The 17,066-nt window shown below is 35.1% G+C and overlaps 3 protein-coding genes across 10 annotated transcripts; all 3 read left to right on the top strand.

Annotated features, from left to right (window-relative positions):
- Nucleotides 1-202: 202 nt before the first annotated feature.
- On the top strand, nt 203-8,126 carry LOC141610712 (putative CoA ligase CCL6). 8 transcript variants are annotated; one of them, XR_012528391.1, is made up of 11 exons: nt 203-522; nt 1,367-1,507; nt 1,814-1,887; nt 2,267-2,303; nt 2,415-2,512; nt 2,696-2,946; nt 4,141-4,388; nt 4,898-4,963; nt 5,061-5,159; nt 5,898-6,334; nt 7,743-8,126. XR_012528391.1 is itself a non-coding variant. In XM_074428933.1 (11 exons), the coding sequence occupies exons 1-5, from the start codon at nt 478-480 to the stop codon at nt 2,753-2,755; spliced, it is 381 nt and encodes a 126-aa protein (XP_074285034.1). In that variant the 5' UTR covers nt 203-477; the 3' UTR covers nt 2,756-2,946; nt 4,141-4,388; nt 4,898-4,963; nt 5,061-5,159; nt 5,898-6,087; nt 6,188-6,334; nt 7,743-8,126. The 8 variants fall into 8 exon arrangements, 3 of the variants coding, with proteins under 3 accessions (XP_074285034.1, XP_074285035.1, XP_074285033.1); XM_074428933.1 differs by lacking the exon at nt 1,814-1,887 and having other exon boundaries at nt 5,898-6,087; nt 6,188-6,334; XR_012528389.1 differs by having other exon boundaries at nt 1,814-2,303.
- A 194-nt stretch (nt 8,127-8,320) lies between these two features.
- Nucleotides 8,321-10,963, top strand: LOC141610714 (peroxidase 5-like). Its single transcript, XM_074428935.1, has 4 exons — nt 8,321-8,541; nt 8,686-8,877; nt 9,138-9,303; nt 10,355-10,963. The coding sequence occupies exons 1-4, from the start codon at nt 8,326-8,328 to the stop codon at nt 10,765-10,767; spliced, it is 987 nt and encodes a 328-aa protein (XP_074285036.1). The 5' UTR covers nt 8,321-8,325; the 3' UTR covers nt 10,768-10,963.
- Nucleotides 10,964-12,909: 1,946 nt separating this feature from the next.
- Nucleotides 12,910-14,946, top strand: LOC141610708 (peroxidase 5-like). The gene is made up of 4 exons (XM_074428928.1): nt 12,910-13,166; nt 13,252-13,443; nt 13,610-13,775; nt 14,232-14,946. The coding sequence occupies exons 1-4, from the start codon at nt 12,948-12,950 to the stop codon at nt 14,648-14,650; spliced, it is 996 nt and encodes a 331-aa protein (XP_074285029.1). The 5' UTR covers nt 12,910-12,947; the 3' UTR covers nt 14,651-14,946.
- The last annotated feature ends 2,120 nt before the right edge of the window (nt 14,947-17,066 follow it).

Genomic DNA, 17,066 nt, shown 5'->3' with positions numbered 1-17,066 from the left:
TTTACAGATGAAGGTAATGCATGTGATTGTCAAAACTCCGGTATCCAGTTTTTAATAATTCGGTGGTGATGTTTGGGTTATAATCCTGCTAATGTTTTGAGTCTGATGACGGTTGAGTGCTGAAGCAAGACGCAATGATCTGATCCTATCATCTCTATTATGTTCTGCTCCTTCATTTGGGTTACTGTTGCTGGAACAGTGTCACACGCTTTTATCACGTGCACTTACTTTTCCATTTTTACAACTGTGACTTCAGTCATTCTCCTCTTCGTCCTTCATTTTCAATTTACCAAAGATTCCCTATTTCTTCTACCAAATACTAAGATCATCCTATCTATCTATTCGACTATTTCCCTTTCAAATCCAAAACACTATATCGATTCCCTATTTCTTCCTCATTTATAATTTGCACTGATCATTTACTTGTGAATTCCACGGGATTAATCCGCGATTCCTAATTCCAAATAGCTGACATGAATGAAGAAGAAGGAACTTATGCATGCAACGTTTTCCTCTTCATTTGTAAGTTTTTTGTTTGGTTTTATATTAGATCTTTCCTGTAAATGGGGTTTTGGGGCTTCTTGTGAGTAATTAGGTTATCTATTTTACCATTTTTAAATTTGATTATTGAGTTTCCACATTATTTTCATGTTATCCGGTTGATCATGAAAGAAATCAACCCAGCAATGTCATCAATTAATTAATTCTAGGTATAGTGTCTAATGAAATCTAATAAGAAATTGGGATTATAGTGTGTTAGAAATAGAAATTGTTTCCCGTATCTATTTCATATTCATAATTTGGAATGCCGTTTAGAATTTCACTTCAATCGGTTATTTCTAGGGTTTTCTTCATTTACTGCAAATTGTTTTTTTGAGTACCAAAAATTGCTTGCTTTAGTTGTTTGTATTGTTGTAGATACTAGATACAGTACGATACTTATGTGCATGAGACAGTCTCACACTATGAGGCGGTCTCCTTATGCAAAAATATAACTTATTTATTAGCATAAGATGAATAGTATTTTTATAAAAATGGTCCATCGCACAAGGTGAGACCGTCTTATTAAAATAATTTGTGACTTCTGTGATACATTTTCGTTCTGTTGTGCTTTATTTATGTTATTTTCGCGACCCTGATGAGAAGTAAGAATGTTATTTAAAGTTGTTATTATGTGCTCGAGTCGGGTTTACATTGTGTGCAGGTATAGTTTGGCAATTGATATTAAGAATTAAGATGTTGGGTGATCTTAATTCGCTTGTTGTTGATGTTAGGATTTAGGTGTCTCAGTTAGTACTCTGGCTAAATATTTTAGGGCATTGTATGTTATTGCAAACAAGGGTTATAACAGTTACATGTTATTCAGGAAGCCATTTGTTCTTCTTCACCCCTTCCTGTTAAGCAAAACAACCAAGTGACCGATGTTTTCGAGTTGCAAGATTCTCAAGCTTTCTTTACTCTTTTGGCCTCAGAAAATAATGGTATTATTTCTACAGGCTTTCGGAAGGTAAGGGAATCAGTTAATCATTGTTAACTTTTTCAAGCTTCATACTGTTTAGTTAAATACTGTTCTTTGGTGTTCGTTAGGGTCAATTTATCCAGGCGTTTTTTATTGAGCTGATGAAGGTAGGTAATTGCATGTTCGGGATATTTATCAAGATGATGGTTGTTGTCATCTTCACCGCTCATTCTCCCTCTTTCAGTTTTAATTTACTCTTCAGTTCCTTCCTCTTACTCATTTAGTCTACAACAATTATTTGGGTGAATGTGTGGTTGTGTTTCTGAATTGGGTGCGTTGATCGGGGTGATATAGGTTGTTGATTGTTGTACTCGTGGTGTGACCTGATTTCTTTTCTTCCTATGCTTTCGTTGAATTTACAGATGAAGGTAATGCATGTGATTGTCAAAACTCCGGTATCCAGTTTTTAATAATTCGGTGGTGATGTTTGGGTTATAATCCTGCTAATGTTTTGAGTCTGATGACGGTTGAGTGCTGAAGCAAGACGCAATGATCTGATCCTATCATCTCTATTATGTTCTGCTCCTTCATTATTTTATGTCTTTAGTACATATGCTTAATAATTCATTGGCCCCCATTACACACTCAATTGTCCTGGTTATGGGTAGAAATAGTTTTTGATTCAGTAATCAAGTACATTCAATAATAATACTATTGCAGTAATCTGTCTAATATCCCATAAGTTCCACCGATGTCTTCACTTTATTCTTGTTTAACAATTGAGTCCTACTTTTGATGCTGGAACAGATGCTGGCTTGCTTACCCAAGTGTGACTGCCTCAAAAGTAAGCAAACTGGAGAAAGTTTCTTCATTTAAGTATTGTGATTTGCAAATTGAGGCGATTTATATTATTGGTGGCATATTGAAACTGAGATAAGTCTAATATTTGTTTCAGCAATTGTTAGTTTTGGTGATATTTCTTGCACACAAAAGAAGGAAGCTGATGATGATGCTGGCTTGTCTTGCTTCACCTGGGAGGAATTTGCACAATTGGTAAAATAGTTGTCTTCACTTAAATCTTTTTTTCGGTACAGGAATATCTGAAAGATATATATTTGTAAGGGGAGGGGCATCATAATATACTTGTAACGGCTATTTGACGATTTCAGAAAGATCATTTCTACATAGAAGATGAGATTAGTGAGCATTTAAAAATTTCCGTATTCATAATTTCAGGGAATTGCAGATGGTGAATTTCCTGTAAAACAAAAGAGCAACATCTGCACAATTATGTAAACAAGTGGCACAACGGGTGAACCAAAAGAGGTGATTTTACACAATGAAGTTTGCAGAGGTGTACTCAATGGATTACCTTCTTAGAGAGACAGACAAAGACTGCGAGTTGTCCTTGAAGTGCTACCAAAATACCTATTTGGAAAGAAGAAACAGAGAGAGAAGATTATTGACTTGATTGTAACAAAGTGCAGGTAAGCATGTGATTTTTAATTATTACTCTCTCGTCTGTATGATCACTTACATAAACAAGAAATTCATATTATTTTGCAATCCTTTATATTAACTTTTTCTCTATTTATTTTTATTAATAAAAGAATAAGCGCCTTTATAATATTATCACTCATTGTTTTTTTAGTATCATTTTTTTACAATTTTTTTGCTTAGATGCAGTTGAAACCCAAACTTTTTACGAAAATGAGAATAATATCACGAAAATGGGTCTATGTCATCCCCTTTTTTAACTCCGATATCTAGCTAAGTCGCTCTGCTCCATTTAACTTCATAGTTCTTAGTCGTGAGTTATGCTAGAGCGTTTTTTTAGCGAACTTACGTCAAATAAGGCTAAATTACATTTGTTGCATTGGTAGAGATATCAGCAGGAGGTGAGGAGCTTAAAAAACCTAAAAGGGGGAGGAGGAGGAGGAGGAGGAGGAGGAGGGAGAAAAAGGGGAGAGTGAAAGGAGGAAGAGGCCAGGGTGGGGGGTAGGGGGAGAGGATGAGAAGGGAGAAGGGAAGGAGTGGGAGTGGGAGGATGAGGGGTAGGAGGAGTAAAATGTAGTAGTGTTGGTTTTAGTAATTTAGTGTGATGAGATGGCCATATCAACGTAAAAACTCGAAATGGTTGCAGGAAAAACTCACGAGTATAACATTTGTTCTCTGGCTTTTTAGTTGTTATTGTTTTTTTATAAAGGTTTTAGTTTTTTATAAAAGAAATCTGGACTTCGATTTAAAACTTATAAATTTACCTTGACTTTTGTATTATGTTTCACTCCCTTTTTGTTTTTCACTTTTCCCTTTTTATATTTTCGCATTTTGGGGTGTGCGATCAGCCGATCACCCATGGACGGTTCTAATGGATGATTCATGTCAACTGGCTCCAAATCATTTTGCGATTAAGGCTCTAATGTTGTTGTTGTTGTTGTAAAGGTTTTAGTTGTTATTGTTATGGAAAGCATTTAGTTGAAATGCTTATATTCCATTATTCCGTTATCTAAAGGCGAAAAAATCATAGGATCAATAACAATAGAAAGAAAGGAGATGTTGGTGTTCTCTTAATTGAAAGCATTTAGCTGTCAACCTTTAGATGAAACGAGTTTGTTTTTTGCAAACTTACGATTCTTGGTTTTTATTGAATTTGACATTTTCGAGTTTTTTTTTGTATGTAGTCATTTTATGTGGAACATTTGCTCTCTGCTCTGAAGACATGCAAAATTTAGCTTACTCTCAAATCAATAAGCTGCTGATGAGGAGCTGTCTACGTATAAGTATGGTAACTCAGTGTCAATTGCTTTTACTTCTCCAGTAAAGCGATTCCTTGAGAAACAGAAGAAGCTGCGGGCAGCCTTATTATTACTGGTGTTGTTCGGTGCAAGCATGGTCATTGGTGATGGTGTGCTGACACCTGCTATTTCAGGTGCTTACGATAAAAGCTTATGTTGCTTGTACGTGTTTTCCAGTATTTAAAGTTTTGTTGTTGTTTCAGATTTAAACACCAGAGTTACTAAAATTGCGAACTTGCACTCATAACAAGTAAATGAGTTCAGAGAAGTGTGTTCTTAGTTTCCCTTATCTTGATTTTCATAGAAATAATACCACCTGAGTTGCAATATCTACCCGAGTGCCTAGCCCCTTCCCCTTGGCGGCGTAAAGGAGTTTAAAACTTCAAATGTACTCAGTTTTACCTCTCTCAGTGTTTTGTCAAAGCCATGATGAGAAACACCACTTCACATTATATAAGAAGAGAAGACAGTTACCATTAGCATGTAATTGTAATTGTGTACTCGGTTTTCCAATTTTGGTTCCAATGACAAATTTTTTTCCCCTGAATGGGGATAGTTGTTACGGGAATAATAAAGCTTGATTGATGAATCGCTATTGTATTATAATTGTACATTCTCAGAGTGTTTTTCTCTACTGTTGTAGAATTCCTTCATAAGCTATAACTCTCTTCATAAATCAGGAATACCCTAGCCTAAACAGTTCTTCCAGGTATATAGCAGCCATTATTTTTTACATGTCTATATATTAATCAATTCACTCACTACAGATCTTAATTGTTGTGTTCTGACTCTTGAATGTTGTCCAGATATCCTAAAGGTGTTCCATTAATCACCATGTTCATTCATCCCTCAATGATTGAGATGTTGGATGCATATATTGATGATGCTATTGAACGTAATAGCTGGTAAGTGTCTGTATTGTGCTATAAATTGATCTTAATGATCTGTGATCAAACTTGTTGACATGATCGACCGATCCGTGAATGTCGTTTGTGTCGGCCCCTCAGATCGTGGGGAGTGAAGGAAAGAGGAGGGGAAAAGGAGGAAGGAGTAAGAGGAGAAGAAAAGAGTAGAATAAGAGAATGTTAAGAGTACCCTTTTTAACCACGACAGTTTGAAAGATGTGCTGTTGTTGGAAATTCTGGAGATCTTTTATTGAGAGAGTATAGTAAAAAATTAAATTTGTCATGATGTTTGTGATACGAGACAATAAGGCTCCGTTAGTGAGGTATTTCAAAATTTATATGGAATAGTATTTTTAGATTCAAGGTCAGGGACTATTGCAGCAATTGTACTTATTATTAGCTTCAAGGCGTGTGTAAATCATAATATTTTTTTTCTCCTGCGTAGCTCTTTTACTTTTTTCAATATGAAAGAGAGAATATCTGATACTAATTCTAAGAAATGATAACTGATCTTTATTGCTGAAATTTTTTTATTTCAGCAATTGAAGCTTAACAATTGCTGTAACATTCACTATGGATAGGAATTTCTCTTTGGCAAAAATATGTGGGTTAACGTCACATTTTAAATACTAGGTTAGCCAATGGGATGATAAAGGTGATACTACATTCTATTGAGTTCGTATGATTGTTATTGATGTTGTAGTGTTAAAATGCTGTCTTCCTGCCTTGTGTTTCCAGCTTGACTCTCACTCTCCGCAGCCTTGCCTGCCGAAATTGGTATCAGAGGAGAAGAGATCGACTTTGCATCATCCAAAAGCAGTGTCCTTGATGTGGAAATTCCCTACATTAAGAGAATTATCAGCAAGTACGAAGTAGTAATTAAGAGCCTTTTATAGGAAATGGCTTGTCAAGACTAACAGTAATTTAAGTAATTTAATGTAGCTGTTGTGTTTTGGAAATCTTATTCACAACCGTAACGTATCAATATTATTAATGTTAACCACTTAAGCCTTTTGTTTTTTTGGCAGAATATCGCAAATCTTGTTTATCTGTTCCCCGGAATTATGTTGCGGAGAGGAGCCAAAGGAGTTGGGATCAAATCTATACAATTAGCACTTTCGATGTGCAACATTGTCGACATATTGTTTCACAGTTGACCCTGGATATAAGGAATGGTAAGCTTTTTTCAGCTTATATTCTGTATCGTATCTACTTGGAACTGTCACGTGTGTAGGTGATTGAAACTTGTTAGACGTAACTACTTTCCTCATTCTTCTAAATACTATAGGATATTGACTAGAAGGATTTAGGTTCTCTTTGATTGGATCGAAATCTCAATGGAAACCAATGCTCATTTCACTTGAAAATGCTTTTCAAAGGAAGATAGAATTCCGAATCAATTATTATTCGTTGCTGTATTGAAATATAAAACAAATTGAGAGAGGAGATGGTATTATCAGAAGAGGTAAAATGGCCTTTACAAGTCTGGAAGGGAATATGATTGTTCTTAGAAGACATTTGATACCCCCATATTCCCCGGTATTTCTCCTTTGCACAAACCCACATGAGAAAAAAGTTGGGAATCATTTGTTGGAAAGTGATTCAAATGGCGTTTTAGAATGCTAGGAAATTACCGCATGTTTTGTTTTCTGAGTGCGGCCATAAACTATAAAGTAGTTATACTATAAAAGAAACACTACATTTGAGCTTTTTCTTTTAACATTTTACTCCCTCTATCTGAGTCATTTGTTTACCTTTGAATAATATGCCCCTCACAAGGAATAAAAAAGGTAAGCAATGAATTGGACGGATGAATAACTTTTAGCGTTCTTTTTAAGATAAAAGAACTACGTAGTATGTAGCTCCTTCCCAGCTATAACCGTAAAAGTAGAAATGTAGAGGCAACTATGCTCCAAAAAACTGATAGGAAGGGTAATTTTCACAGGAAAAAGGGAGAAGAATGATGAAATAGCTGAAGATGTCAAACTCAATTGGCTGATTACCAAAAAAAAAAAGTTTTTATGTACCAAGTTATAGGATTCTATTCTTATCTTGCACCATGCAAGCAACATGTCAAAAGTGGAAACATAATCTATTGAATGACACAAAACTAAATAGCTTGTGCCGCTTTTATCCTTCCTTGGATGTCTGAGAGCTCTCTCGTTTAATTATTGATCTTTCACCCGTTTCTTGATTAAGACGCAATTTAAACTAACGACTTCGATGGAGGGATTATATATTACTATGTTATAATGAAGGATCAAATTATACGAAGGGTTTGAATAGTTAAGGTTACTTCATTGTATGGCAGAATTATATGAATTCATCTTGGGATGATATGATGACACAATCTATGATTATCATGAAGAGCATTTGCTTTGTTGATTATAATTGCACGTTTTTTTATCATATTTTTCATGTTGCTAAGAATACCATATCTTCTCTTCATATTCAGTTTTAAATGTCTACGGAGTATAGTAATTTATAAAGATTTCAAATATTGAAAGGCAGTTCAATATTTAAGTTGACTATAGTAAAGGATGTTACGAAAATTGTTCCTAAAATATTTACCGGTCGATGTAGGAGTTAGAGAAGATGTAAGGTAGCCGAGGAATTAATCGTTGATTGCACCTGGGATGGTCATCTCACACTTGAGAGGAACGGTTTCACGGTTGAGAATATCGTTCATACAATGCTCGCCGACTGATTTTATGTGCTTGCTTGGCCTTCGAGGAGTTCGACATTCTAGGATCTCTTTGTTGTACTTTAAATGTTTCATGCAATCATCTTTTTTTATTATTGTTCATATTTCATAATAGTTCATAGCCTCGTACGAAAGCTTCAGCAATCTAAATATATATTCCGTAATTGATTTTGTAGTATATACTTATTCTCTTGTACAGATCACAACAGAATGATTGTGAACAACTATCGTTTCCATCTTTTTAGATCAAGAATGCAATTTTGAATATTTATCTACGTGTTCAAATGACGTGTTTTTTACCAATCAAGACAACCGGTTTCAACTAACTTACTTCAGCTTAGAATTTCACAAAATTGGGGCACTGCGCCCGATAGGGCGCGGTGCAACAACTAGTTGCTATAAAAGTGTGGCCATTGTGTGCATGTTCCTACAAACCACTAAGAACTAACTACTACAAGTAAAATGAGCAAAAATATGCAAATCAACTATTCTATTGCTCTTCTTGTTCTTCTTTCAATTATCTCATGTCTTGAGGCACAGCTTCAAGTAGGTTTTTATAGCTATTCATGTCCTTCAGCTGAAACCATTGTTAAACAACAAGTTACCAATGCATTTATGTCTAACCCTGGAATCGCCCCTGGTCTTCTTCGAATGCACTTTCATGACTGCTTTGTTAGGGTATGTTTACGATCTTCTATAGTCTATCATGTACATACCGTGACAGCTGACAGGTTCAGAAAATTTTCTTTACTTTATTCTTTTGAAAAATATTGTATGTACAGTTAGTTTTTGTTGACCGAGAAGCTTTGTTTTTCTTTACAGGGTTGTGACGCGTCAATTCTCATTGACTCAACTACGGGTAACACAGCCGAGAAAGATTCACCAGTTAACAATCCGAGTCTAAGAGGGTTTGAAGTGATTGACGCTGCAAAAAATATTCTTGAAACTCAATGCAAAGGGATCGTGTCATGTGCTGATATACTTGCTTTCGCTGCTAGAGACGGTATAGCTTTGGTAAGCAACACACTTTATTTAGCAGTATATATCAGTAGAGGACCTTAGTTATGTTGGGAGGGGCTGGGCTCAGTCCCCGATTATTTTTCATACTTCTATGTAAAATTATCATTCGGCCCCCTTGACCAATGATTAAATATTAAATATTCACACACAGAGTCGATAGTTTAAACCTCTGTTGCCTCCTTATTATCATTTTTTTCCCAAAATCCGTCATGCATAATTTCAATAATTAATATAACCTTAGTTTCTTTGTGCAGGCTCAAGGTCCAGTTTATGCTGTTCCATCTGGTCGAAAGGATGGTAGAGTTTCTTTAGCTTCGGAGGTTCTAACAAACATTCCTTCACCGGCGATGAATGTTAGTCAACTTACCACAAATTTCGCAAACAAACAACTAACTCAAGATGAAATGGTCACTCTTTCAGGTATTAATTCGCCCTTATAGCCTTAATTACAACGTCAATTATTCTCTCCGTTTCATTCATTTGTGTAAGGTAAACAAATGATCAGGTGAAACGAAGTAAAAATTGGACAATTGACGATGCATGGTCGTCTCAATCGGTTAAAACATGAAATAATAACTCATGTATCTCACACTCTCACGTTCAAGCCCTAGTGAGTAGGGGCGATACGTAGTAGTAAGGGGTAACTAGTTACAATTATCGATTTCTGTTACTAAAAAAAAACACTGAATATAAAGTCTTACCAAAGATATTAAACTATAGAGTAAATTAAAAATAACTCCCTTTTAAAATTCAGTTTTTAAAAATTACTCCCTTATATAATTTTTTTCTAAAATTACTCCCTTAAAATGCACTTTTATCAAAAATTGCTTCAAAATTCCAATTTAGGTGACTTATTTCGTATGTTTTTGATCTTATTCTTCATTTTTATACCTTTCAAAGTATAAATTGGCAAAGATACAAACGGAATAAGTTCATAAACATACGTAATAAGACACCTAAATTGGAGTTTTGAAGCAATTTTTGATAAAAGTGCATCTTAAGGGAGTAATTTTCACTACAAAAAAAAAGTTCCATAGCGACGGAAAACTCCGTCGCAAATATGTCAATCCCGTCGCAAAAATAGATTTTGCGACGGACTTGCGACGGATTTTATCCGTCGCTCAATTATATAAGGGAGTAATTTTTAAAAACTGGATTTTAAAAGGGAGTTATTTTTAATTTACTCTAAATTATAAGAAGAAAGTTTACTATATTTGACTAACATGCGTGATGCGTGTCTTTGACTATATTTTAGACTCGGTCACCTTGATATAAACAGAAGGGATAGAGGTGCTGGTTTGCACCTGAAATAACGGCTGCGGGTTACTGTATTATATTATGTTAGATAATAACCGTATATATGCTAGTCAATAGTCAAATATTATGTACACAATATTTGACTATTGACTAGCATATATACGGTTATTATCTAACATATTACCCTAAAACTGAAAGTTGATGTTGATAACAGGAGCACATACGATAGGAGTGTCACATTGCTCAATTATCACGAGCGTGGACGATAGATTGTACAACTTCAGCGGAACCAACATGCCGGATCCGGCCTTAAACCCGAGTTATGTACCACAACTACAAGCCGCGTGCCCCAAAGGAAGCACGTCTACGTCGTCAGTTGTAAACTTGGATCCTACCACCCCTACAATCGTGGATAATAAATACTACGCCAATGTTCTAGTAAATAAAGGGTTGTTCACCTCGGATTGGACCCTCCGAACCAACCCCGCCACGGCCGCCTCCGTAAACGCCAATGCTAATAACCAGGCTCAATGGTTTAATAAGTTTACGGCTGCAATTGTTAAATTGGGTAATATTGGTGCGGGTAGTGCTGGTGAAATCAGGACAAATTGTAGGGTTATTAATTAAGGCCTAATATAGATAAATATACTTCAGTCTCAGTCATTTATTTACCTTTACTTAAAATAGTTCTCTCAAATAATATAAAGGTAAACAAATGAACGGGGCGGAGGGAGTATACGTTGGTCATTCAACTTCAAGTGTAATTCAGTTCGAAATGTTTACTATTATTTGAAATTTTTAGCTCGATCTATTTCTATTATTAGTAATTTCTTTTAGTTAAATTATTGCGGGTGTTTATGGCGATGGTCGAACTCATGACCATCCATGCATGTGATGCATCCATGCAAATATGCAATTTGTAGAAAAACTCAAATTATAAATTAAACTAAATGAAATCTTTGCACTATTTTTTTTTTTAGGCTAGTCTTATACTATAAGATGGTCGTATAGAAAAGCTGTCGTAAATTTTTTGTTCAAAAGTGTGTACAGAGAAGTATGCTTACTGTTGGCCAGTGTTGGGTCGTTACACAATGTTGAAGGAGCCCAAGTTATTGGACCGAATTTGACATAGGATTTGTTAATGGACTTTGTTGGGAAGTCCATGTTTGAGTTCAAGTTTTTTTCGGACTTAATCTCAGCGCGTTTCATTTTAATGTAATTCATTTTATTTATGGGTTCAATAATATATACTCCCTCCTATTCTAAATAACTGTCTCATTTGCCATTTCCGTCTATTCACATAACTGTCTCATTTCCCATATTTGGACATGGTTTTTTTACTTTCCTACCCTTAGCTCTTTTCTTTATTTATTACCCCAACCACCCATAACGCATCATATTTAATACTTTTCATTATTTAACTCATATATTCTTACCCTTATACAATAGTTTTCATTATTTTAACTATATTCCTTAATTTCCGTGTCATTGTCCAAATGGAACACTTATTCGGAATAGGAGAGAGTAGAAAATAATAATTTAAATTGAAAAAAAACGAGATAATAGTGAAATGGATTAATCAAACCAAATGCCCATAGCGAAGTCATTTTCCTATTAATATTTAGAACCTTATATTTGACTTTGTAGGTAGCCCAAAAAACTAGAAAAACAAAGACTAACTAGTTATAGTAATTTGGTGGTAAGGATCCTCTCCATTTTCTTAAAAGAAATGGAGGTCCATTACCTTATTAATATTCCGGATTTTATTCTGAGCCGATCAAATGATCGTAAATTCACTAGAAAATAAAATAATTAATGTGTTGAATGGATTTATACAATATAACATATCTTGTGAGAGCAACAAAAAGAAATAAGCTTTCAAATTAGTTTTCGCTTAAGCCTTAAGGCCTTGAAAATTCTTGACATGACCTTGACCTCCAACAATCTAATCATAATCGCAGGGCATTAGCAATAGACAACCCTTCAATAGGTTTGTTCTCATGCCACATAAGATAATATATAAACTCATTTACTCACAAACCTCATACCAACAATAGATAAATCTCTCCAAAGTTTTATAACATGACCCACTATACACTATTTCTTCTCTCACATTCTCTCTCCACAAACCTGTATATTATATTGTAACCCCTATCATCCATGAACCTCAACACACACGTCCAACAATAGAAAATAATGGACATATCATCTTACAAATCTTTTGATAAACCTCTGTTGCTAATGCCCTTATAATCGTCAATTTAGTAATTAATTTTAGATATTACATGCATGATGCATGACATAACTTTAAACACAAATTCTCATTTGTGACATGCAATATCCGTCACTTTGGAGTGACGGATACCATTTTACCTCACAAAGTACCCACTTTTTCTCTCTCTGCAACATTGTTCATGTGGTCCCCTTTCTCCACTAACCCATTTTGTTACCATTTTTACTCACAAATTATCCGCCACAAATGGTAACCCGTCACAAAGGAGACCAATTGAACTTTAAAAACCTAAAAAACGATGCATTGGCTAACACCGGACCCATATGTATAGAGCATAGACTATAGACCTCTCTCCAACCACCCTTTTTGGCTTGGAAATCTTTTTTTTTTTTTTCTATATATTTTACATTTGTCTTATTCATACTATTTGACCAATTTTAAACTTAATACGGATACACCTGTCTTAAACAAATATTTTTCGTATGATTTTTGTACGATTACTTTATTCTTTTGCTATAAAAGGGTGGCCATTGTGACCATGTTCTTACAAACCTAAGAACTAAATAAGATTAAAATGAGCTCATCAAAAATGCAAAGCCACAATTCCATTGCTCTTGTTGTTTTGCTTTCAATTTTCTCATGTCTTGAGGCACAGCTTCAAGTAGGTTTCTATAGCCAAACATGTCCTATAGCTGAAGCCGTCGTTACACAACAAGTTGCCAATGCGTTTCTGTCTAACCCTGGCATCGCCCCTGGTCTTGTTCGAATGCATTTTCATGACTGCTTTGTTAGGGTATGTTTATTACAATCTTCTTTTGAAAAATATTGTTATGTATAGTTAGTTTGTATTGACCGAGAAGCTTTGTTTTTCTTAACAGGGTTGTGACGCGTCAATTCTCATTGACTCAGCTTGGGGTAACACAGCCGAGAAAGATTCACCAGTTAACAATCCGAGTCTAATAGGGTTTGAAGTGATCGACGCTGCAAAGAGTATCCTTGAAACTCAATGCAAAGGGATCGTGTCATGTGCTGATATCCTTGCTTTCGCTGCTAGAGACAGTATAGCTTTGGTAAGCTACACAATTTAGCACATTTGAGTATTGCTACGGCTGTATAAGAACTTTTTTTACAGCTGTCAAAAAAAATATTGCTATAAAATAATTAATTTTATTATTTACCGAGTAAAATTTACAATATAACATTTTCTATAAATATAAACTTATTTTCTCTCTACAGTCCTTTGGTCCGGTTTATCAAGTACCATCTGGTAGAAGGGATGGAAGAGTTTCTTTAGCTTCGGAGGTGCAATCAAACATTCCTTCACCCGCAATGAATGTTGATCAACTTACGACAAATTTCGCAAACAAACAACTAACTCAGGATGAAATGGTCACTCTTTCAGGTATTATTACCAATTTCTATTACCCGGAAAATTCTGAACGTAAAGTTTTAGCAAAGATATTAAACTACAAGATGAAAATTTGCTTCCGAAATTTTAATTTATTTCTATCTTCACCCCTACGGCCCTACTAGTGAGGGTATGAGACCAACAAGCATGCCTTTGACTATATTTTGGACTCGATCAGTTAAATAGAAGGGATAAATATGAAATTTTATCAATCAGTAATAATAATGCCAGCTTTTAAACTGGTATACACATTTTTTTATTTTTTATTAAAAATAATTATGGTGATTTCTTTATAAATCTAATTGAATTGATACAGAATTGAAGCCAAGACGCGTAGGTATTGTTTATCTAGTAGATAATAGTGAATATATAAAATTATCATAAATGCACCAAAAATAGCGGTTGCAAATTCCGTAATTCCCTAAAATTAAAAGTTAATGTTGATAACAGGAGCACATACCATAGGAGTGTCACATTGCTCAATTATCACGGGAATTGACGATAGATTATACAACTTCAGCGGAACAAACATGCCCGATCCGGCCTTAAACCCGAGTTATTTACCACAACTACAGGCAGCGTGCCCGAGAGGAAGCACGTCCACATCGTCTGTGGTCCCCATGGACCCGAACACCCCAATGGTCTTGGATAATAATTACTATGCTAATGTACTAGTAAACAAAGGGTTATTTACCTCGGATTGGACCCTCCGAACCAACCCCGCCACCGCAGCCGCAGTAAACGACAATGCTAATAACCAGGCTCAATGGTTAAACAAATTTACGGCCGCAGTTGTTAAAATGGGTTACATTGATGTTAGTACGGGTACTGCTGGTGAAATCAGGACAAATTGTAGGGTCATTAATTAATTAAGGCCTATTATAGATACATTATATTACTAATTCTCATTTCAGACGGATTATTTCGTATGATGGTTTTAAAGGGCCTTATATGACCATTTTTAAGGTAAATGGGTTCCATATAGCATGTTTGAAGCTTTCAGAAAAAAGAAAATGAGCGTCTGAAGGAGAACTAAATATTATATGTGGTCTTTCAACGTAAGTTAATAGTTGTAATGATCAAAATGTGAGCTTGTAATTTACATGCATTGTAATGTAATGCTTCAAGTGTAATTAAGTTTGAAATGTTTTACTATTTTCAATTTTCAGCTCGATCGATATATTTCAATTATTGGTAAAGTACTACGGAGTACGTATTAATTTATTTCAAAATTCTTCGTGTTAAATTAAATTATGTGAGAAAATGTTGTCTACTCCTAAAGTACTTCGTATTAAATTGTATGAGAAAATGTTGTCTCAAAATTAAATCAGCAATAAATTTTTGAACTAAAATGAGTTTAAATGAGTTCAATTCAGTTTTACTCAGTTCGGTTCAGTGCAGTTCAGCTGAAGTTAGCTTCATTAAGTTCAGTTCAGTTTAGTTCAGATATTTTCAACCAAAAAGAACAGAGCCTAAATAAATCTGAACTAAACTGATGTGACCTTAAATTAAGCCGAAAAGAACATGATCCCAATCGATGACGGAATAATCGTATATACATACTATATGATAGAAAATTCTACTCAATGATTGCATGCTAATGCTATAATTATAACGCGGAGATTAAAGGGTTTAAACTTGGCACACGTAGTTTTTGTATGGAGATTTAACATTTGAAAACAACGGTTACGTTGAAGTTTCTGCATGGCCGTTCACCTTTCATGCATCACAGTCAATCGTCATTAATCATAATTATAAGGTTTACAGTTTTGTTGACAAACTTGACAGACTACTAGTTAACAATAATTTCACGTTTCTTTCTTGCTTAATTATTGTAATCAAATCAATCACTCTACATCGAGAAATTTCAATGATAAATGAGTGTAGATACCGACAATTAGACCTAGCAAAATTGACCCGATCCGATGCGAATGACCCGACTTAATAAGGGTGACCCGAGACCCGAAAATGACCCAGAATGTATGACCCCAAAGAGACCCGACTCGAAGTGACCCGACTTAAGTGACTCAAAATGACCCGATGGACCCAATATGACTCGAACTAACTGAATAAATGCAAAATCATGACTCGAATGATGCAAACGACCTGACCCAAATGACCCGATCCGAAGTGACCCAACCCAAAAGTGACCCGGTAACATGTTGGCCCAAAAATAACCCGATCCGTAGTAACCCGACTCGAATGATCCATTTGCTATTTTGCCATGCCTAGCCACAATAAGAAGTTTCGAAAATCACACTTTTAGAATGGTCGTCACTCATCAGTAGATCTTCTAAGAGACTTAATAAAACAAATAAATATAATATAAAATGCTTTACTAATAAAAATGATAACAAATTATGATAAAAAGGTACGATTATTATTCTTTTGGTATTAATCAGGAGTATCTCGTGCCGAGATAATTTTTGTGTTCGCAGTATAATTGAAGAGTGCGTACTGTTGGGTCGTTAGTCGTTACACAATGTGGCAGCCCAAAGTATTGGGCCAAATTTGTTTGGCACGACTACGGAATAAAATCCCATGTGTTTTCCCCGTAGGATTTGTCAATGGACTTTGTTGGGAAGTCCTTGGTTGGAGCCTAATTCATTCTCCTACTAGACGGTCTCATACCATATGGATCGTGCTAAAGATCGTCGACACTTTTACTAATTATCGTCGACAATTAACACATCTTTCCAATATTACCCCCATTCACCCCATTTGTCTCCCTCTAATCTTTCTAAAACAAAAAAAGATGGTTTTTTGGGGAAAAAAATCATAATTTAATTTACGAACTTTTCGATTAAAACGGTTTTAAACATATCGACTAATGACGGTAACAACGATCAAGCTAGTAACGATGTTCAAGAGATATGTTTACGTTTCAAGTTTATGATTTGACGAACGGATTAGCGATTATTGATCCACGCACCCAAAACTAATTTAAGACGGAAATTAATAAAAAAAAAAATTTTAAAAAAAATGTTGAAAAATGGCCTGGATGAAGAAATTTTTCGTCCGGACAAAGAAATTTTTCGTCCAAACCATGGTCCAGACAAAAATATTTTTCGTCCAGACCCAGGTCTAGACGGAAAATATTTTCGTATATTTTCGTCTGGAATTTTTTTTAAAAAAAAAAAAAAAAAAAAATTGGATGGTGGTTGAAGTCGTGGTATGCAGGGGAGGTGAAGGATGGTGATGCGGGTGTAGCTGATGAAGTGTGCAGCTCGTTTGAATGCAGGGTGTTGCTGCTGCTGCTGCTGCTGTGACGATTTGCAGGGATGA

The sequence above is a fragment of the Silene latifolia genome, chromosome 11, assembly GCF_048544455.1.
Source record: "Silene latifolia isolate original U9 population chromosome 11, ASM4854445v1, whole genome shotgun sequence".
NCBI lineage: Eukaryota > Viridiplantae > Streptophyta > Magnoliopsida > Caryophyllales > Caryophyllaceae > Silene > Silene latifolia.
This window is presented reverse-complemented; position numbering and strand designations above follow the sequence as displayed.

Coding starts and splice junctions, on each gene's coding strand:
- LOC141610708 (XM_074428928.1), top strand. CDS start 12,948: ATGAGCTCATCAAAAATGCAAAGCCACAATTCCATTGCTCTTGTTGTT. Junction 13,167..13,251: donor TTCATGACTGCTTTGTTAGG/GTATGTTTATTA, acceptor TTTTCTTAACAG/GGTTGTGACGCGTCAATTCT. Junction 13,444..13,609: donor CTAGAGACAGTATAGCTTTG/GTAAGCTACACA, acceptor TTCTCTCTACAG/TCCTTTGGTCCGGTTTATCA.
- LOC141610714 (XM_074428935.1), top strand. CDS start 8,326: ATGAGCAAAAATATGCAAATCAACTATTCTATTGCTCTTCTTGTTCTT. Junction 8,542..8,685: donor TTCATGACTGCTTTGTTAGG/GTATGTTTACGA, acceptor TTTTCTTTACAG/GGTTGTGACGCGTCAATTCT. Junction 8,878..9,137: donor CTAGAGACGGTATAGCTTTG/GTAAGCAACACA, acceptor TTCTTTGTGCAG/GCTCAAGGTCCAGTTTATGC.
- LOC141610712 (XM_074428934.1), top strand. CDS start 478: ATGAAGAAGAAGGAACTTATGCATGCAACGTTTTCCTCTTCATTT. Junction 523..1,366: donor CAACGTTTTCCTCTTCATTT/GTAAGTTTTTTG, acceptor CATGTTATTCAG/GAAGCCATTTGTTCTTCTTC. Junction 1,508..2,266: donor TTTCTACAGGCTTTCGGAAG/GTAAGGGAATCA, acceptor ATGCTGGAACAG/ATGCTGGCTTGCTTACCCAA.